Genomic DNA, 22,248 nt, shown 5'->3' on the forward strand with positions numbered 1-22,248 from the left:
GGTTCTTTCGTTCCAGTGGTCGACTCTGCCTTCCAAGCCAAGAGACTCATCTTTTATCCAGTTTCCTCCCATTCATTCCAGCCTAGCTGTCACCCACCCAGCAGGGTGGCTGTCCTTGCTGGACAGTCAGCCAGCCAATCACGCCAGAGTGCATTTGGGTCCCCTAGGAGACTAAGCACAGAGAGTTTTGGGCACCTCCCTCACTTCCTGCCCACCCAAGACATTCAGGCGCCAGAGGCGGTCTTCAGTACTGAAGCCCGCCAAAGGTGTAGGAACAAAGGGACCAAACCTGGTTTGGTGCAGAGAGACAAACTCTAGAAGGACCTTACCAAAAAGAAATGGCGAAAAAAGAAGACCGGGTCCTGTTTAAACAAAGGGGGCTCAGACGCCATCTTGAAAGACATGGCTCCCGCGATTTAACGCTACCGGTGTTCACGTCGGGAAAAATCATTGTAGTTCGTTGTAAAACCATTGCCACCAACCATTTCGAGGGGAAAGGGTAGCATTTGACTTCTACATGAGTTTCTAGACATAGGGGATACTAAGTAACACCTCCAGCACTCTATTGTAAGATAGGGTGTGCTGGGTCTAGGAATTTGGAAAGACTAGTAAAGTCAATTTCACTTTACTTTCTCCGGGAAACAGTAGTTTATCCCAGAGAAGGTATTTAAACCTTGGGACAGCTTAAACGGCTTCCCCTGTGTCACTGCACTGAGGGTTCTGTGTGACACAAATGAAAAGATGAGGCTTATGGAGTTGTCTAAAACTAAAACTCCATAATCAAAAAACACAAGAGTAAAACACACATCAAAATACACGAGAGAGTGGGAAAAGAGGCTCCCACTCTCTCCAGGAAAATAAATCAAGTTCTCAAAATCCAGCAAAGTTGCTGGGGGTCTCTAAGGTGAAGGGAATTAGCATATTTATGAGAATTCTCCCTAACACCCTGTTTGGGGATCACCGTGATCAAGGCGCGGACGACCGTTGGTGGGATAGGCCCTTCACCCTCTTATGGAGTTAAAACAATTTAGCCAAGGGCCCTGCAAGGCGATCATGATATTGTTTATAAAAATCTGTAGTTAATCCGCCCTTCCCTAGGGCTTTTCCTGTCTTTTTAACCTGCGAATCCCCAGCAGTACCTCTTCTCTTGTTACTTCCTTATACAGCAATTTCTTGTCCTCCAGCGCTAGCCCTGGTAGACCTATCTCCTCTAAATATTAATGGATCTCCTCTCGCTCTGCCGTCCTGTGCTCAGATTAGAGCCCTATGTAGAACTCCGCAAATTGAGTTGAGACCTCCTCCCCCTTCTCTATAATAACCCTGTTTGCTCCCTGGATCCTGTCAATCCTTGTTGCTGCCCTATGCCCCCTCACCCTGTTCGCCAGGAAGCCCCTGTTGCGTCTCTGTGCTCGTAGTATTTCTGTCGGGTGCATCTCATCCGCTTAACCACCTCCCCGATGGATATCGAGTGCAGTTCCTGCTGCTTGTCCCTCATCATGGCCAGGAGGTCACCCCTGTCACCTTCTTTCTGCCCTAGCCTGGCTCGTAGTGTTTTCAGTTCCCCTCTAATATTGCCTTCGGCCAGGACCGCTCCCTTTTCTTCTGTGCCCCTTCCGAAATGAGCAAGCCCCTCAATGTTGCCTTGGCTGCCTCCCACACCATTGCCATTATCATTGGAGGTAAAGTATTCCCCTAGCTACTTCCCCAGAAAAACACAGAATACCCGGTCCCTTGTCAGTGTGTCGTTGCACCGCCAACGCTCCTGCCTCAGTGGTGGACTCCCCATTCCCCAATGACCAATTTGCGATCTGCCCATGTTCTCACCTCAACCCTTCGTCCCTGCACCAGCTCACTCTGCTCCTGCGGCGCCAGTAGCTTGTTTATCCTGCTATAAGAGTTATGTGGGGGAGAGAAGAAAGGTGTACCCTCCCGGCCCCGTGTGGTGTTCCCTCCATATGTCCACCCAGTGGTAATCCTGCAACAGATTTCTAAAAACATTCTCCTTGCCCGCCCCCCTTCAGTGACCAACAGTCCATTGCTGGGTCCTCTACCAAGTTGAAGTCCTCTCTTGGCACTGTGATCCTTTCTGCCCAGTTTTCTATCATCCCCATTATCTTACGTAGGAATTTTACCTGCCCTGCGTTGGGAGCGTGTACTGTGGCCAATGGGAACCTGACCCCTTCGTGGAGACCCTTCACCCCCAGGAACCGACCCTCAAGCCCCCTCTTGACCTGTGTCACCACCAACTTAAACGCCTTTGCCAGTATAATACCTACTCCCTCCTTTTTGCGTTCTTTATGGGATGCCCAGAGCGTTTTACCAATGTCCCTATCTTTGATCGGGGACTCTGCCCCTTACTTATACTGGGTCTCTTGTTGGAAGAGCACCGCCAGATGCTGTTTATGAAACATGTTACCTTTCAACAACCTTTTGTTTTGGGAATTCAGCCCCTTGACATTTAACGTGGCTATCCGTAGCCCAGCCATACCCCCTTTTCACCTTGTTCTCAATATCCCTTCAGATGTCGTGGGAGCATCACCCTCTGTTTCCTGTGAAATTAGCTTTGTGAGACCCTTTCCCCTATGCCCCCTCTCCCATTGTAACTCTCCTCCCATCCCTCCTCGAAGCCTGTGATCCCATGTTTCCCATATTGTGGTATCACAGATGAAATCACCCAGGCCGAGACCCCTGCCCTAGTCCTAGTTTTCCTGTCGGTCCATGCATCTACATTTAGCTGTAACTTTCCCTGTGACGTGTCTTGCCTCCCTGTCTCTTCCCCCCTCCTCCTCAAAATCCCCCCATCCATTCCCCCAAGACCTCTTCGCCTCCCTTGCCCATTGCTCAAATATTATACCTCTCTTCATCAGGTCCCCATATCCCCTGCCCCCTAACACTCCCCATCCAAAAATACTTGGCCCACAGGGACGCCCGTCAGTGTTAACGTAATGTTTGGGTTATAACAGTAGAACCTTTGTTAAGCCACCTCAGTTTCCCCTCAAGTGTCTTCCCCTCTAGGTGGTGGGGTATTAAGTTTCTGGAATTTTCTGGCGCCCTGGATCCTGTGGTGTCCTTGTGGTGTGTGTCCCTAATGTCGACATTTCGCCAGTCTGGTTAGCGCTCTCCCTTTCGTTGGGCCTGCTGCCGGTGTCCGGGTCTTGCCCCATCAGTTCCTCTGTGGCCCGTTTAATGTCCTCCAATGTCACCTGGCATCGCTCACCCTCCCTTTCCCTCTGAGCCATCAGGTTAAGGGGGCCATACTTCTTGCGCCTAGCGTGCGTCTGTGCGGAGAGGTCCTGGTAGATGTCCACTTTTGAGCCTTCGTATTCAATGTCTCCCATGTGTCTGGCCATCTCCAGGATGTTCATCTCATCTCGGTAGTTAGTGCAGCTGGGCAAGGACCGAGCGGGCCCTCTGCCACCACCCCCCGCACAGTGTACTCTGTCCATGGGAACAATCTCCCCCCTCCTTGGAGCCCAGGATTATCCCCATGATCCCATATATCTTGCGCTCCAACCCCACTGCAGATTCCCCTTCCCGTTCCCGCAGGCCAAAGAAACTGAGGTTGTTGCGCTGTTCTGTTTTCAATGTCGTCCACCATGAGCCAAAGTTCCTCTTCACGCCTTTACATTTCTTGGATGCGGGCCCCCATCTCCAGGACCACAGACAAGGTTTGGTTTGCTTCAAGGCCTTCCATTTTGTCCGCTAGGGTGATCACCGTTGCCGAGAGGTCTGCCACTTTGGTGCTGATATCGGTTCTCATGCTCCGTATCTCCTCCAGGATTGCCCGTATGTCAGTTTTGATGGTACCAATCTCTGCAGCACATGGGTGGGTTCCTCCCTCCCCTTTCGGCATCTGCATTTCCTCTTTCTCCTGGTACTGGTATTGTGCAAGTTCTTTACGCCAACTCATCAGCCCCGGCTGCCCTACCCCCGTCCATTACCCCTCTCCTCGCCACAAGTCTCTGCACCTTGGTGACCTCCCACCCGTCCAGGGGGTCCTCTTCACTCGGCCCCTGTTCTCGGTCAGCTCTCCCAGCGTTCAACCAGTGGGTACCGTCTCGGGGTGGGCTGGTCGCCTCTCTTCCTTCTCAGCTCAAGTCCATTGAGGTATGGTGCACTTTTTGTACATGGATCCTGTACCTTCTAGTCCTCTCCTCTTACTAGGCTTCTTACTTTCCTCCTGTGTGGGGTTGCCTCACCCCCTTGTTCCTGTATATGTTGGTTTGGGATGTCCCGGTTATCCACCCGATGTCCCAGCTAGAAACGGCTACTGTGGTACCCAGTGCTTACTCAGGCCTGGTGTGTGGGGCTACTGGTTCCTGTGTCGCACACCTGGGGTGGCAGTTTCTCCGCCTCGTCCCCGGTTCTAGGCCCACTGCCTCCTGGCGATAGTGTCAAGATTGGGCTCTCCTCGTTGGGGTCCTCTGGGAGGAGGGCTAGGGGGGTCGGAGGGCCGAGCCTCAGGGCTCTTTCTGGGACCTAAGACTCCATGCACGGCCCTCTCCCCTCACTCAACAGCCTCTCCTTGATGGGATTGCACAGTCCCCGTATTTGACCTTTCCTGCTGCTCTTCTGGGGCCTACTGCTGTCTCTGCAGCCACCCCACTGCAGGACTGGAGGTCTACTGTTGGATATGGCCACGGCAGAGGTTCCCCCCACACAGATGGGTGCCTCCCTGCACTGTCCTGCAGGCCCTGTGATCATGGGGCGGAGGCAAGTCAAGATGAATATTGAAGTCTCTGAGGAGGAGAAGCTTAGAGGTAGAAGTCAGGAGAAAAAAAGTGAGGTCGACCCACTCCGATAGTGCTTACACTTCCCGACTTATTCGAGTTCTGCTACCATGTTAGGCACTCTTGGAAAACACACCCCTCTACAGCACCGGTGTCTTTGGTCCGCCTTCAACCATGGGGAGTTTCCTTCTGTCCCTCGGCTGCTTGCTTCAATATATGGGCCTCGGGTTGCAGCACAGTCTTCGCTGTGCATTCACAGTCATTAGGCGCTCCTGGGAAGACTTTCAACCTCGACACATCTTTCTCAGTGCAGCCACAACACAGCAGGGTTTTTGAACAAAGGTGTATCTCAGGACTTGCAGGTGAAATCTGCTTTCCTCTTGTCCTGGCGTGCCTTAAGTGAACACACTTTCTCATGAACTGCTAGCCTTGTGCTCTTCTCTTTCTGCTACTACTGCCAGCCTTCCGGTTCCTGCTCCACCTCCATTCTACTTCCTCCCCTCCTGCTGCAGCCCTTTATGCTCCTTAGGTGGGGCAATTCATTTCAGGTCCAGGCCCTTATTAATTGCCTGACCCTGGCAAAGGCTGTTAAGCCTACTTGCCTGTCCTTCACTTCTGCATGCCTCTGCAGCCCTCTTCTTCGTGCCCGTCCCTGTTGCATTATGTTCACTTCTTTTTTAGAATTAAGGGTAGATTTAATTCCCTTATTATTTTCAAAAGAGTGATAGTAGGTTTCAATCTTATTAAAGACCGATGGTATAGAAAAGGCAGCACTTTCACTATTCTTAGTTGAGTTCCTTTTGGTGTTGACGAGGGCATTTGAGTTTAGGGTTAAAAAAGATATGTTATTTTAATGTAATGGGTTTGGATGTTACAAACTTTAGGTTTTACCCCCTTGGTTTCAACTAAAGGCTGAAATCCATTAGAACGACAACTAGCCATAACCTCTTCTGGCATGATGGAAGGGAATCCCTCTCAGGGGAAACCTACTGTGTCTCATCCCACGGATTCTCCTCACTACCCTGGGCCCTGTCTCTATCAGGGGGATCCTCCCACAGTACACCACCCACAGAATTGGGATGAGGAAGCATCTGCCTTCTGGCCACTTGGGAGGAGACTTTAGTCAGGGTTTTGGTGAGGGATCAGTAGGATTCTTCACACCGGGTAAGTACAGACTTTTCCTAGGTGCTGCTTACAGGACATGCTTTATAGGGGTTTGAACTGTGAGCCATCGATTACCCCCACAGCCAAGGAAAGGAACAAACCTCCTTCCTACGTTTTAGACCTTCAAGCCTGAAGCGAATAACCCAGCGAGTAAGACTCCAGGAAGACGAGGGAACCCTTGAAGATGGCTCCCGGTGGCTCGGTGGACAAAGAAAGTTGACATCACAACAAAAGCGTTAAAGGCTGGGCACCCCTTTGGACGTCCCAAAAAGCAGAGCGGGCAGAGTGTTGGAGTCCCATTATCCTTCTAGGTGATGGCAGTGACTCACTGCAAAGTGGAAGATCTTGGCGGTAAATGACAGTATGTGGCGGTAAATGGTCCAGAAAACAGTTCCTGCATGGATGGTTCGATCTAGCAGATCATGGCAGGCAGCAGGAGAATTCAAGACTCCCAGACGGGACCTCCAGAGGCAGAAAATCCAAACTAGAATATGCTCAAACCCCTGTGCAGAGCAAGTAGGCGTTACAGTTATGAAACAGCAGGAATTGGCTTGAAAAACTCTTCAAGAACGCCAGCAGTCACTGCAAAAAGTTACTGGCCAGAGGCCAGTCCACCAGTCACTAGTGTGAGAAACCTAAAGGTGTCTCACTTACTAGTCCCCAGGGATCTGTCATCCAGTTGGCCAGGACACGGCCATCGCTATTGGATCCAGTTCCTGGGGGTGGACCAGTGCAGGAGGATCACCTTGATGGGGGGGTCCTCGGGGAGTGGGACTCTGACGGGTGCGACGCGGTACTCCATTCCTTCTAACACCTTTTCCCCATCCTAACCCCTAGGATATTCAGAAACTCTACCACCCCCAATCCCTTTTTCCGACACACTTTCTTACACCAGGAAAGACAACAGACTAAACCAAGGCCGTTTACCTGACTTGTCCCAACACAAGGGCCAGGCAGAGTCAGGCAATTGGCAATAACTACACACACCTGACGGCCCTTTCCCTTCCCCACCGGGATAAAAGATGGAGCACGAGAGAGCACTCGGATCAAGGCAAAACGCACGAGAAAGCGGCTGTTCCAGGAGGGTAATTGAAAAGGAGGAGAAAAGCAGTGAAACCTGAAAGGAAGACAAGGAGGGAAGTGTCCTTCCCCCTTTTGACAAAACCAGAACTATGTTTCTGATGTTTGTTAATCTGCTTAGAATCACATGCTGTGCATAGGTCCGACATCCAGTGGTCACTGCGGAGTATTGCATTTTGTTTTTCGTAGTCAAAAAAGGGGACGTCGAGAAGGCGTGTCTGTAACACTATCCCTATAGTGACGTGCGTTGTACCCACAATCCCTCACGCGTCGAGGTCCCTCAGATTGTTTTTTTCCGCCCAGCTTATGGTCGCCTTACGCGGAGCTCCTAGAGAGACATTGCAAAACACTTACTACGAACCTCGGTCCTTAATTTATACTTCTTGTTAAAGATCCCTCCCCTCGACGTTAGCTGTGAAGCTGTTTCTCCGCCGAGCAAGTTTTCGACGGAGGGGAAGAGACGGAGGAGATCCTTCGGCGCTGCCGAGCACGTGGCCAGGCCTCGCCGGCCAACATACAGTAGGGAGAGTGGGGGGTTCGAACTTTTATCTTCTCGTCGAGAATGTCTTTCTTTCTCCCCTATCTTTCCCTTGGGGTTGTTATCACCAGTTTTTATTGCCTCAGCTATGGAGAGGACACATTTTAAGTTTTGCCCACGCTGTAGGGGCAAATACACTTAGAAGGACAAACACAAGCTCTGTAATCGTTGCTTGCCCCTCGATCATAAAGAGGACAGCTGCGCGGCCTGTAAGCTCTTGAAACCAAGAACTCTTAAAGAACGGAAAGTTAAGAGGTGGGCGGACTACGCTATGTCGAAGTCAGTTTCCTCACCCGCCACCGCTGTTACAGAAAGTGACGAGGAGGGTGATAACTCGACGTCCGTTACAGAAGTCATTAACCCCCCAGAAGGAGCGCTCGCGCTCCTCGACGTCCGTCCCCGGCCCCGACGGGCTCGGCTCACGCCCTGCTTATGGGGATGAACACCCCGGCGACAAGGACGCACATAGACCCCATAGGCCTAAGCACACAACCCACGGCTCTTCTTCGTCGAGGACGAAGGATCCATCAGCGCCGAAGGGGACGCAGGGCACTCCGGCGTCTACCTCAGACCGTAAGGGTCTCAAGCCCCACCCGCAAACGCAGCCGCGACCAGCGATTGGGCTTTCATCTAACACGGGCGCTACCTCAAAAACATCCGACGTAACGCTCCATAGAGCGGCCGTCGAGAAACAACGCGTAACGCAGGCAACGTTGACTCCAGAACCCTCTACTGACAAACTCGTTGTCGAGAGCCTGGCGAGAATTGTTTCCGAAGACAAACGTAAGCGGACGACGAAACAGACGTCGAATACCGCACCAAAAGATATAGAAACGCCGAAAAAGCACAAGAGTAGCCAGGAACTGCCCCCTTCATCTAAGGGCACTTCTGAACTACCGGAGGGCTTTTCTGAGGGCGACGGAAACCTTTCGTCGACGTTGTGGGAGCGTTCTAAGCATTTTGAAGGTGAAAACACTGATTTCCCCCCTCTAGACTATTCAGGGGTTCCCCATGAGACCCTTGAAAGACTCCATTCTTGTATGGAGAAAATGGAAAGGTTTTTGGGTAGCCAAAACCCACCCACACCCAAAAGACCAAGAGAATGGACCCAGGATGACCCTAGGGTCAAGATTCCTAGGCTGTTTCCCCCTTCTACAGATGCATATGACCTCACTGAAGAGGAGCAATACCTCCAGGAAGATGAGGAGTGTTTGGGTGAAGAGGAAGAACATGAGGAAGAGGGGTTTGAAGAAGACCCTTACACTAGTGCAGGAGCTTTTGAAGAAGATACAGCTACCTCACAGCCCTGGCAATCCCCATCAGTGCAGCCTTGGCAATCCCCATCAGTGCACTCCGACCCTGATGTCTTTCACCCTTCTCCTCCCAAGGACTCACCTATTGGAAACACCTCCCCCATAGATGACCAACCTTCACTTAATGCACTATTGCGCAAGGCAGCAGCGCATTTTGAAATAGACACAGGGGAGACTCTTCCGGAGATAGACTTTGTAGAAAAAGTTATTAAAGAAAAAGCCCCGGTTAGTCAGTCTATTCCGCTCCTGGCTTCTATAAGGAGAAGAATAACTCCTTCCCTTTCCAATCCGGCCTTAGTCAGAGGGGTCAACCCTCGGATAGAAAAGCTCTTCAGCCCTTCGTCCTCTGACCCTTTGTACATCAGGGGACATTCTATTCCGGACTCCCTTGTAGTTACTAATACAAGAAAAAGAGCGGGGGTACCACTATCCACTAGTGAGGCACCACCCGACAAAGAGGGCAAGAAGCTCTATGCACTTGGGAAGAGAATCACGACCTCCCCCGCCTTCTCAACTAGGATTGCAAATAACAATTCCCTACTAGCTAGCTACGCAGATGCACAGTGGAGCAAGCTGCGCAGCGAAGCAGAGGACGCACCAGAACCCCTGCGTTCGAGCCTGCTAGCTATAATCTCAGAGGGAACTCTTGTAAACCAGGGCATCGTAAAGAACTACTCAGATGCCGCAGAGACGGCTGGCCGTTCCCTGGTTCAGGGAATACTTCTCAAACGCCATGTCTGGCTGCGCAATTCGGGATTTAAGCCGGAAACCCAGGCTTCCCTGATAAATAAGCCCATAGAACAAACACATCTGTTTGGGAAGGCAGTTGATGAGGCCCTAGAACATGCGAAGAAAGAGTTTGATACCATCAAGACTCTTGACCAAATTTCTAGGCCACCTAACAGACGCAGCTATGGCAATAGACGCTCCTTTCGTGGCCAACTCCAGCAGCAAAGCCAACAGCAATTTTACTCTGCTACCAACTGGCCCTCTAACCAAAGCACCCAGTTCAGTCAAAGAGGCCAACGTCGTGGCAAAGGAAGAGGTCGCGGCTCCAACCCCAAAGGCCCCACGCCCAATACCAACAAATGACCCGAAGATTCGGGTCCCCTCCCATGCATCACCGGTCGGGGGCCGGCTAACATTGTTCCTTTCAGCATGGGAGGGAATAACGTCAGACCGCTGGGTATTATCCACCATAGCCCACGGATACTGCATCGAATTCAACGGTTCCCCGAAATACAGACCCCCACGGAACCGACGCATGACACCGGAACACCTCACTATTCTTCTTCAAGAAGTAGAAGAGCTACTGAAAAAAGAAGCTATAGAGGCTGTCCCCCTATCTCAGGTAACAGAAGGTATTTATTCAGTGCACTTCCTTGTACCCAAAAAGGATTTAACCATGCGCCCTGTATTAGATCTGCGCCCAGCGAACAAGTTTGTCAAACCCCAAAAGTTTCATATGGTGACCTTGCAGGAAGTAATCCCACTGTTATCACAGGGGGATTACATGACAACACTAGACATGAAAGATGCATACTTTCATATTTTAATGTTGCCAGCGCGCAGAAAATACCTCAGGTTCAAGATAGGGGACAAACACTACCAGTTCAGAGTACTACCCTTCGAGATAGCATCTGCACCAAGGGTATTCACGAAAGTACTGGCAGTGGCAGCGGCCCACCTGCGCAGGTTATCCATCCCGGTATACCCTTACCTCGACGACTGGCTCATAACAGGGGATTCTTACGAAACATGCTTCTCCAATACCCAAAAGACCGTAGACCTTTTGTCCCAACTGGGCTTCTCCATCAAGAAGTCCAGCTTAGACCCCAGCCAAATCAAACAATTCCTAGGGGCTCTAATTCGAACAAAGCACGGCCTCGTCTTCCCCTCCAACGAGAGGGTCCAAAACATGCTGTTTCAGATCCCCTGTTACGTGGCAGGTCGAGAGGTGACGGTACGCAAAGAAATGCGCTTGCTAGGGATGATGGCGTCATGTATTTATTTGGTACCTCGCGCGCGCTTGCGCATGCGCCCAATGCAAGAGTGGCTTTACAGCCAGTGGTGTCAGGCCAGCGGACAATGGGACGATCTAGTGGTGGTCTCGCAGGCCTTGGTTCTCTCGCTACGGTGGTGGACAAAGGAAAACCTGTTATTAGGGAAAACTTTTGCCACACCCGCAGTGGAAGCCACTCTAACCACAGACGCATCCCTTACAGGATGGGGGGCTCACCTATCCCATCAGACTGCTCACGGAGTGTGGACTCCGAGCTTAGCATCCAAGCATATAAAGCTGCTGGAACTACTAGCGGTGTTCAAAGCAATGAAAGCCTTTCAGGAACACTTACAAGGAAAGACAGTGATGGTCCTCACAGACAGCACCACAGCCATGTACTACCTCAACAAGCAAGGGGGCACTCACTCTCCAGGACTGTCCAAGCTGTCCCAGAATATATGGAAGTGGGCTCTCAAACACATGTTCCTACTATCACAACATGTACCAGGGGAACTTAATCTGCTAGCAGACAAACTCAGCAGAGACTTCCCCCTGCCCAGAGAGTACGAATGGCAATTGCACGAAGACATCGTCTTAGACGTCTTCACGCAATGGGGATTCCCGGAAATAGACCTGTTCGCAACCCTGGAGAACTCACAATGCCAAGGTTACGCCTCCAGGTACCCCCAGAACCAGTCCAAGGGGAACGGTCTGTCGATTCAATGGTCAGGGAAATTTGTTTACGCCTTTCCCCCGTCTCCCCTCCTCAACAAAGTGGTGCACAAGATGCACCAGGAGCAGGTTACCATGATACTAGTGGCCCCAATGTGGGCCAGGCAGCCATGGTTCGCTCACTTGATGGAGATGTCCCTATCTCCCCCAATGAAACTTCCCTGCCCGTACAACATGCTGACACAAGACAAGGGCAGGACACTGCATCCATGCCCTCAGACCATGAACTTAGCAGCCTGGCTCCTGAGATCATAGAATTTGGACATTTACATCTCCCGCAGAGATGTATGGACATCCTCAGGGAAGCCAGAAAACCTAATACTAGCCACTGCTATTCTAGCAAGTGGAAAAGATTTGTCATCTGGTGTAGAGGTAAGAACATCAACCCGGTTGACTGCTCTGCCACTAACATTATTCTGTACTTGACCCATTTACTGGATTCAGGTCTAGTGTTTAATTCCATTAAAGTCCACCTAGCGGCACTTTCTGCATACACCACTTCCCAACTTAAAGTGTCGTGGTGGAAGATACCAGTAATCAAGGCCTTCATGGAGGGGGTAAAGAGAATACACCCTCCGATAGCTTTCCCAGCTCCCGGATGGGACTTAAATGTGGTACTTTCTAGACTCATGGGCCCTCCTTTCGAACCCATGCACAAGGCAACTCTTAAAGACCTCACTCTTAAGACTGCTTTCCTAATAGCTGTCACCTCCATTAGGAGAGTAAGTGAACTACAGGCTCTTTCTGTACTAGACCCCTTCGTAACAGTTCACAAGGATAAGGTGGTTCTACGCACACACCCAAGGTTTGCACCAAAATTCATCTCGAAATTTCATGTAAACCAGTCAATAGAACTACCAACGTTCTTTCAAAACCCTTCCAGCTTGGGAGAAAAGAGTCTGCATACACTAGATGTACGCAGAGCTGTCATGTTCTACATGGAAAGAACCAGACCACTGAGAAAGACTAATCAGTTCTTTGTCTCTGTGGCAGCAGGAAGAGAAGGAGATGCGGTTTCAAAGTCCACTATATCTAGATGGATTGTTCAATGCATCACTCTCTGTTACACTCTTGCTAAGAGAGAACTACCCTTCAAGCCAAGAGCACATTTCACTCGAGGCACTGGGGCTTCCATAGCGTTCATTGCAAATGTTCCCCTTCAGTCCATCTGCAAAGCGGCTACCTGGAGTTCTGTGCACACCTTTACAAAACACTACTGTCTAGATGCACACTCTAGATCTGACTCCCAGGTGGGAAAGGCAGTATTAAGACATCTTTTCTCTACTGTTCCTTCTCATAACCCACCGCCAACTACGGGTACTGCTCGCTAGTCTATGCACAGCATGTGATACTAAGCAGATTAACAAACATCAGAAGACAATGCATTACTTACAGTAAAAGCATTTCTGATGGTTGTATCTGCTTAGATTCACATGCGCCCACCCTTCCTCCCCGCTCGGATGGAAGGATCATAGACATCCTTTTCTATATTTCTCTCTTTTCTGTACTCACTCACGTCTAGAAGGCTCCCTCAGGGCAGAAAAATACAAACAGAGGGACCTCGACGCGTGAGGGATTGTGGGTACAACGCACGTCACTATAGGGATAGTGTTACAGACACGCCTTGTCGACGTCCCCTTTTTCGACTACGAAAAACAAAATGCAATACTCCGCGGTGACCACTGGATGTCGGACCTATGCACAGCATGTGAATCTAAGCAGATACAACCATCAGAAATGCTTTTACGGTCAGTAATGCATTGTCATCGCTAATTGTCCCAATGTCGTTCACTCAATCACAAAATTGATCGCCTCACCTGCAGTGAAGGCAATTGTTTGCTTCAATTTCAATACGGGACCTCACTCTGAAGATTGGGTTTGAATTTGGCCCTTGCTACATGATATATGATATATTTTATTTGTATCGCGCTCGTACACAAGTGTTTCAGAGCGCGACAAGGCAAGGGAGGGGAACAGGGGAGAACAAAACAACAATCTTACTAGGCCCAGTGACATTGAGATTGTGCAAGTGCATGGGAAAGGAAAAGGGGAAACGTGCATGGAAGGGCGAGAGTGGAAAGTGCAGAGCAGAGGATAAACAGATAAATAATAATAAATACAGATAAAATATATAATGGAGCAATTAACAGGGGTAGTGCAGCCAGCAAGTGGCTAGTGCTGTCTATGACAGCAGAACTGGGTAAGTCTGATAAGTGCATAAAAAGAAGAAAATGGCGGCATGCGGGACTGTATGGGTACAGATACAGTGCCATACAGTTACAGTCCCAAGTGCAATGGGTGGCCGGGAGGCAGTGCAGAAAGGTGGCAGGGTGAGCAGGTAACTGGGCCAATGGGACGAAGGGTGGCCAGATGCACAGTGCCAAGAGAGAGCAGATCAGCAAGGGAGAGGGTGAGCAAAGGCAGATGCAAAGAGGAAGGTCTTGAGGTGCTTCCGGAACTGGAGATGGTTCTCCTCAAGTTTTAGAGTGGCAGGGAGGTTGTTCCAGAGGGAGGCCCCGGCCGAAGACCGAGATCTACCCCCGGCTAATTTCTTTGAGAAACGACTGACCCTGAGGGAGTTAGAGGTAGAGGAGCGAAGAGCTCGAGAGGGGAGGTATTTGCGGAGGGATAGATGGAGGTATTTTGGACCCAGGCCAGACCCAGAAACACAGAGGGCCTCTTCAAAGACGTTCTACCGACTAGGAACATATAGCTCACAGCCTGAAGATGGATCTTGGATCCGAAACGCGTTGGTCATAGGAACACCGACAATTAGCTATTTTTTTGCTATAAAGATTGTATGATGAAATGTGGGAGACCCATGTGTGAATATTTGTAAACACTGGAATCTATACACATATTTCAGCAACCAGTCAATTTGAGTTTGTTCAAACCTAACCAAGTTAGTTAGGATACTATTTTATGTTTGTAGGGATTAGGGACGTCTGTCCATGATATGTATGACTACCGTTATGGTCTTTGGCTTTAACTGGATGTAACATGTGAAGGATATCGACGTTGAGGATTTTGTTTGAATAACAATAAATACCATTGTGATTACTGTTTATGAAATGTCAATTGAAATTTTCATTGAAGTGTGATCCTGATCTAACTTTTGAATGCTAAAACCGTGTTGAAATTGAAGCAAACAATTGCCTTCACTGCAGGTGAGGCAATCAATTTTGTGATTGAGTGAACTACATTGGGACAATTGTCCCCCTAGGAGTGCATTTGGGCCTACTTTGTAGCAATACGTAGTTCTAGTTTTGTCTTGTTCTTTGTCCCAAGTGGCCTTGTGACTTTAGCCCGTTTGCACCTTAAGGAGTTCTTTTAAGCTGTGTATACATTGCATGAAATGCTACATCAGTAAATGACCATAACGAGATATAGGTTTATCTCTTGGAGATTAGACAGGTCTGTGCACCCCTACTCCCCTTTCTTCTTCTTCCCCCTTTTGACCCAGACCCATGAAACCTCAGGAAAGACAGCTAGCGTGTGGTGCAACAGATGTCAACGGTGCACAGCGGCCTCCCACCCTGATAACCAAGACGGAGAGAGGCGCTTACTTCCGTTGTACTCTCCTTGACTCCAGAGACAAGAAACGCCATGGAGTTCAGCTCGCTGGTGAGGCGGAGGGAGAGTGAATTGCAGACCGGGCTGCATTGAGCCAAGGTTGCAAAAGGCACCATGATATGAATTGAAAGAGCTTGTGAACAAAGAACTTGTGTGTGTTAACTTTTGAGAAACCAGAAGAAGACCGCCTGCAGAGTAGTCCGGCGCCACAGGAGCGCTTATTCGAAAGTCTCTGGTTGGCCCCCTTTCGTTGAACTACAGATACAAGGAGGCCCTGGCAGAGCCCGACGTAATAGGTCAAAGTGGTCATACAAGGGTCGAGTAAAATCCCTAGTACAATCACAAGTCTTTGACCCGTAACCATGAGAATATATAAGATCTGTGAACTTTGAGAGGACAAGCATGAACCCGACTGAGGGATGTCCGCAGTGAGTTGATGGTCTGACCCCGATCGAGGGAGGCTATCGCAAAGAAACAAGAGAGAACGGAAAACCCCATAATAAATATAAAGCAACTACAAGTCCCAAGAGGCATTGGGGCAAACGTGAAAAACCTGTGCAGCTCGAGCCCGGCTGAGGGAAGCATACACAAGGAATAAAGAGAGCGGAACAATGGTCGGAGTGGTTGGGCTGGGGTTTCCATAAAAGTCCTGGCCCACTCTAAAGTCTCTGATCCAGCAAACCGTGGGTGGCCAGGCGGCTCGAGCCCGACAGAGGGAAGCCAAGGCGCAAGAACCACTAAAGAAAGCTTGAGCCAGATGGAGCGGAACCTTATGTGATAATAGAATTGTGTGAAGCCTGACTGGGGGCTTAAGAGAAAGCCTGACTGGGGGCTTAAGGGAAGGCCTGACTGGGGGCTTAAGGGAGAGCCTGACTGGGGGCAGAGACCCGGATTTGGGTAAGAGTAGAAAGCTAAGGGACGTGAATCCCACATTATGATAAAACCCAAGTGAACTGTGTAACTGGCAAATGTGAACTTGGCTGAGGGGATGCCTGCAAAGCTGGGTGAAGCACAATAACCCTGTGAACATTGTGTTGACAAAGAGACTGAGGGATGACGACAGAGAATGGTTGTTTAAAAAGACATTGAGATTCTTGAATGTTACAATTTGTTGATTTTGAATGAAAGGCTGTAGTGAACCTGACTGTGGGAGGCATACGTTGCAAGGATTGGAGCCTGGTTGAAGGGGATCCAAGGGTGAAGAGAAATCACCTGACATCGAGATTACTGAAAGGAACTTCTGTTTTTGTTATTTTGACACATAAGGCCCTCGGCGGCAAGAGACTTTGCTAGGAAAAGAGACTTGACCACCAAATTGAGAAAAGGAACTGTAGCCTTGTGCTGAAGAAGCCCAGGAGTGTACTGTGCTCAAGAGTCCCGCCTTGTCCTGTGCTATAAACGAGGGGAAGGGAGACCCCAGCCACAGCATCCTGACTTATCATTTTTGTGAACACTTTCCCACACTGTTTTTGTAAACTTAGTGGTAAGGATTGGCAGTAGTTATTTTTTTTACTGGAGGCCCTTTTACTTGACAAGACACCACAAGGACTGCCCTATTATTATTTAATGGTCGTGGCTTGCTCTCATCTTAGATTTAGGTTTAACAAGTGAACTGTGTGTTTGGCAAACGTAAACCCGGCTGAGGGATGACTGCGAATAAAGGTGAATAGGAATACACCCATAAACATTGTGTCGACAAGAGTTGACCTGGCTGAGGGTTGTCTGCAGTGAATGGTTGTTTAAAAAGACATTGAGACTCTTGAATGTTACACTGTGAATGAAAGGGCGTTGTGAACACGACAGAGGGAGGCCCACATTGTACGAGGGTTCGGAACCCGGCAGAGGGGGATCCTAAGGCGAGGAGTAATCGCCCCATGAAGATTTATTGAAGGAACCTTTGTTTTTGCTGATCGTAACACATCAGGTCCTCTGAGGCAAGAGACTGTGTGAAAGAGACTTGGCCACAGAAGGCCCTGATATTTTGGAAAAAAACCTGTAACCTTGTGCTTGCGAGCCCCAGGAGTGTGCTCTACTCCGGAGTCCTGCCTTGTCCCCTGCTAAAAACGTGGGGTAGGGAGACCCCAGCCAAACCATCCTGACTTATCATTTTGAGAACACTGCTTTCTTTTCTGATGAAATTTATCCCACACTATTTTGTAACTTGGTGGTAAGGATTGGCAATCTGTTTTTTTAGTATAGACCCTTTTTATTCGACAAGACGCCACTAGGACTGCCTTATTATTATTTGATGGTTGTAGCTTGCTTCCATCTTAGATTTAGGTTTTTAGTTGACGTTTTTCTCACCCATTTATAGCGTTTAATAAACACCCTTGAACTGTGATCACTTGTGTCTGTCTTTACTGTTGTTACCATGAGTTCCTTACACTAGAAGGGACCTGGGGCAACGGGTTAGATTACCAACCATACTGGTTGGTAAGTCGGAATGCCACTCAGTCTAGACCACCCCCAGAGGTAGCGAGAGGAGAGCTTGGGGACTTAGACTGGCCTCAACCATTTTAAACCAATATGGAGGCTGCCATGTGGGCTCACAAGTCCACGTGGTCTTAACAGCCTTTTAAATTCACCTTGTGATTGCCATGAACAAAGGGAGCCCTAAAATACTAATTGACAGAGGGTAGAATTTTAAAAAACACATTGGTGCCCCGATGGCTGCCAAAAGGGTCAATTGGGCTACTAACACGATCAAAAGTATTGACCGACGGTGAAGTCAAATTTGAAGTACAGCCAGTGCCTTAAGTGGCACTATAAAATGAGCCGGGGCTCATCAAGGGGGCGTGGCCTAACGGTGGGGATCTCCCGCTGGTCCGATAGGCCATGCCCCCTTGGGAAGCCTCGGCTCAATGGGCTACTGGCACCCCTGCCAGGGAGCCTTTTGTAGAGCTCAGCACACTCTCCCCCAGCGCGAGATGGTGCTGATCTCTGCCTTTATTTTCTAAATACTTGCCTGGCAGGGGACAGTGCCTCGCCTATTCAGCCTTAATGGTGGCGCTGGCCCTCGCCAGCTGGGGAGGGGAAGCATCACCATTAAGGCTGAAAGGGTGAGACCACTGGAAGCTGAGGCCGTTTCCTGAAGACTGAAACTCCTGCGAATGCGCAGGAGCTTCAGGATTTAGAAAACAAGGCCTCTGCTTCCAGCGGCCTCACGTTTTCTCCATAATGGTGGTGTCGGCCCATGGGCATCTCTTGCTTGAAGGGATGCCTCGCAGGTGCAACGCCACCATTATGGCCTTTTTTCTGAAGCCTGAAGCTTTCTCACACGAGCGAGAGATTCAGGCTTTAGAAGAAAAGCCTTTTTGTGTAGTGGCCGGGGCTGCCAAGGCAGATTAATGGGCCCCGGCAGGGCCCCGCCTCAAAACGAGATTTTGTAGCTTGACTGGACCCGGCCCGACCCACTTAAAGCCCTGAGCACAGCTACCACCAACCTAGTCCGTAAAACAATTGTAAGATGATATGATCACCCTGGGGCAACATGTGATGCCCGAGAGGCACCCTTGAGACTGGGCGAAACAATACCACATACCTTAAGTAGGGTAAAAAAAAAAGGTTTTCAATGGCAGTAGAAATCCCTGTGGCCACCAAAAAGGAGCTACTGACCTAAAACAATAAAGGAGCAGGGAGGGAAGCAATCGGGCAGTGGTGACTCTTCTACAATAGGTGAAGGGGCACTGACCCACCACGCATTCGGGACAAGCCATGCCACCCCAGTGAAAATACTTATCGTTCCCTCAGCTGCAGATAACAGCCAAGGGAGGGTAGCTGGTCTTGCTTCAACTGTCGAAGGGAAACGTAGTTTGCTGTGGCATGGCATTTTCTAATGGGCATCAAGTGTAAAGCAACCATATTTGTTCTGTCCTACATTGATGCAGCCAGTCTGGACAGGTTTTCTTATTGTGGCGTGGCAGTTTTACTGGCAACGCAAGCAAGAGTATGTTCTACGTGGGGATACTGGAATATATTGGCAGGGCCAGCATGGACGTGATGTCTGGTAGTACTGTTATTGGCATTATGTGTAAAGCAAACATGAGTATGTTCTTATATGAAAATACTGGCATATGTTGGTGCAACCAGAATGGAAATTTATGGGCACAGCCTTTATGAAAATATTTTTTACTGTGGGAAAGGCATCATGAAAATGCGTTTGAAAATGTGCCTGTGCATTGTTTGTTAATTGCATCTGTCAAATTCTTTTTTAATGAGTTACTCTACAACACCGATGCAAACTGGGTGACTTTTTTCTAATTTTTAAAGAAAGCATGCTGCAAAATGCACTATTTAAACCTATTAATTTGAAAATGTTTTTGGTGTGGGGATAATCACCCCGCACCACCCCTTAGATGGTTTGGGCTCTTTCGCTACTCTTGGTCACTCCGGCATACCTGTAGAAAACATTTTCGCAACTCCAATTTTAAAAAACTCACCAGCCGCCACTGCTTTCATGTCACACAACCACAAACTTGGACACCAGTGTGCCCAAAGATCAGCACTGAAATGTCCCTCAGCTAGCGAGCCAGTCAAAGTGGAAAGAATGGGCATGAAACAGAAGTGAATATGCCCCGAAACTGACTTGCAGGCCTTGGAAATGGTGATCTGGGCATGTACACCTGGAAACCAATTTAATAACATTTTAGGGAATATATGTCAGAAATGTGGAATTCCCATGAATGCAGTTCCTTGAAAAATGTGTAAATTGCCCTTTCTTTCATATACTGCAGCAAGTCACCACCACAGTAGTCTCAGAGCTAGTGTCTTTGTGCAAAGTGTTTAAGTTCATGAACACAGCGTTTGGTGTCATTGTGAGCATGCTGAATCCATGCACAAGAAAACGGAATACAAAGCTCTTCTACTTATTTATGCCTTTGGCCACACACATCCAGGTTCTATAGTCTTGAAAGCTGGAAGGAAATATGGGCACTTTTAAATCAGGGTGTGCATTTACATGGCTGTCCTAGGAGCAAATGCCCCAAACCGAGATTCCTGAAGGTTCCTGAGTCTTGCTCGGTAATTTATAGGGATGGTTCTAGCAGTGAGTGAGGCAGGAATCTTCTCAGGATGAGGCTGGGCGCATGTGGGAGTTAACTTGTATAATCCAGCCTTTCCATATCTTTCTCGACCTTGGCTGCAGTTTCATCTCCTACTAATAGAGGTCAGCATGTAAATCTGGTAACCAGATTACATTTTCAAGTCTACCTCTGTTTGTATGTGTTTAAAGTGTTTAGGGGATGCTATCTGCCACTTTATGGCTACTGCAATGCTCTTTGAAAAAATTGACATAAAAGTAAAACAACATAATGAAACATTACGTAAAATAACCTGACATAACATGACTCATTATCATTCTGTTACCCAAATGTCAATGGAGTGTGTGACAGGGCTCTAGACAGTCTCATCAATAAGTACAGAAGCTGCATTTCCACCTTTTCTGTCCAGATCACCCATTTCCTGCCCAGTGTGAGATACCATTCTTAATATGGAGCCACTCCCTAAAGCTTAGATTGTTGCTAAAATGACAATGCATTAGTTTCCTGATCCAAATTTCTTTTTTGTTTCCACTCTTTAATCTGGTATGAAAAAGGCTGGGCAGGAATCCTTTCGATCAATCACTCGATCCTACTACAGAGGCGCTGCTGGAGCTCTGCTGGTGTATGACATCACAAGGTGAACCTTTAGCTCTTTCTGTCCCTCTGTCTCAAACCTCTTTTACTTCTCCATTTACCACATTTCCTGATTCCGCATTACTATTTATTCCTCTTTCGGTCTTTCTTCCAGATTGGTATTTGTACCTTTTTCTGTTTTTTCAACTTCTAGTTATTGGTGCCATTAATCCCTTATGTATCACTTCTTAGACTTTTTCACCCAAGTAACACTCTATTCTGTCACTGCGCACACTGGAATTTTAAACAACTAATTCTGCATCACTATCTGTCTGACTCCCCTTTAGGCGAGAGACCTTCAACCACCTGACATCATGGCTTGAGGACGCCCGTCAGCATTCCAGTTCCAACATGGTCATCATGCTGATTGGTAACAAGAGGTGAGAGAATTGTGGTCTGTGGGATAGCAATAATCATAATATGCATGGCTTATTAGCCCAACCCTTCATTTTGGGGGTTGGTTGTGGCCTAGTTTCCTGATTTGCCCTGCAGTGCATATGGTTGAGTGTCCTCACCTGCCTTTATGGAAAATACAGGGCGAGTCCCAATCCACCAACTTCTTTTTTCAACATTTTATTGATATTTTTTCTTAAGTACACATTGACATCAAGAACGTATTGCACAACAACACAGAATGACAGCCAGAGCCAAAAGTAGATTTCCTGCAGCCAGGTGACAGTAAATGGGCTAGAGCCCTGTCTATTCGCCAACGAGGTCTTCAGACTCAGATACCTCTTGTCCCAGATCCAAACTTTTAGTCCACTCCACCTTGGAGCCACCGCGTTAGTGGAGGTCTCCTAGTGAGACTTGGATATTTTTCAGAGTAGTCCATGAAAGGAGCCCATGGGTTCAGGAAAAGGTTCAGATTTCCTGAGCGGATCGCTGTTATTTTCTCCGCCACAACAATTTCCCAACACTTTGACCACCATAACGGGACTGAGGGGCCTTCTGCATTCTTCCAGAGCGGTGTCATTGCAACTTTTTCCGCTAACAAAAGATGAGTGCACAGGCGCGGCATCTGCCCCGAGAGCGGCAACTGCCCATCCCCAGTTTCTCCCAGGAGTATTATTCCAGTATCCCACGGGATTGTAAGTCCAGTGATTGTTTTAATGTGGTTCGTCACTTCCCTCCAATACTCCTCCTCTTTTAGACAGGTCCACACTAAGTGATACAAGGTACCCATGGTCGCACACCCTCTCCAGCAGACTGAGGGGATTTCAGGATTGGATTTGCTTAATTGGTCTGGGGTGATGTAGTATCTATAACAAAGCGTATATCCCCCTTCTCTGTTCTCGATACATTGAGAGCTTTTGTGCAACCTAGACCAGATCTTTCCCCATTCTTCTAAGACTATTGCTCGGCCTAGTTCCCTCTCCCAATTGAGCATGTACTTCTCTTTATTGGCAGGGGCTGTTCTGTCCAGGAGTCGATAGAGCGACAAGAT

At 48.7% G+C, this 22,248-nt stretch overlaps 1 protein-coding gene across 2 annotated transcripts in view; it reads left to right on the forward strand.

Moving 5' to 3' along the window:
* The window catches only part of RAB2B (RAB2B, member RAS oncogene family), a 635,145-nt gene that overhangs the window by 413,046 nt on the left and 199,851 nt on the right, over positions 1–22,248 (forward strand). For both annotated transcript variants that reach the window (XM_069633906.1, XM_069633905.1), the window contains 2 exons: positions 20,726–20,808; positions 21,092–21,184. In XM_069633906.1, coding sequence (XP_069490007.1) covers positions 20,726–20,808; positions 21,092–21,184 — 176 coding nt within the window. The remainder of the gene's footprint in view (positions 1–20,725; positions 20,809–21,091; positions 21,185–22,248) is intronic.

Source organism: Ambystoma mexicanum, chromosome 13 (genome assembly GCF_040938575.1).
Source record: "Ambystoma mexicanum isolate Mex_15411 chromosome 13, UKY_AmexF1_1, whole genome shotgun sequence".
Classification (NCBI taxonomy): Eukaryota; Metazoa; Chordata; class Amphibia; order Caudata; family Ambystomatidae; genus Ambystoma; species Ambystoma mexicanum.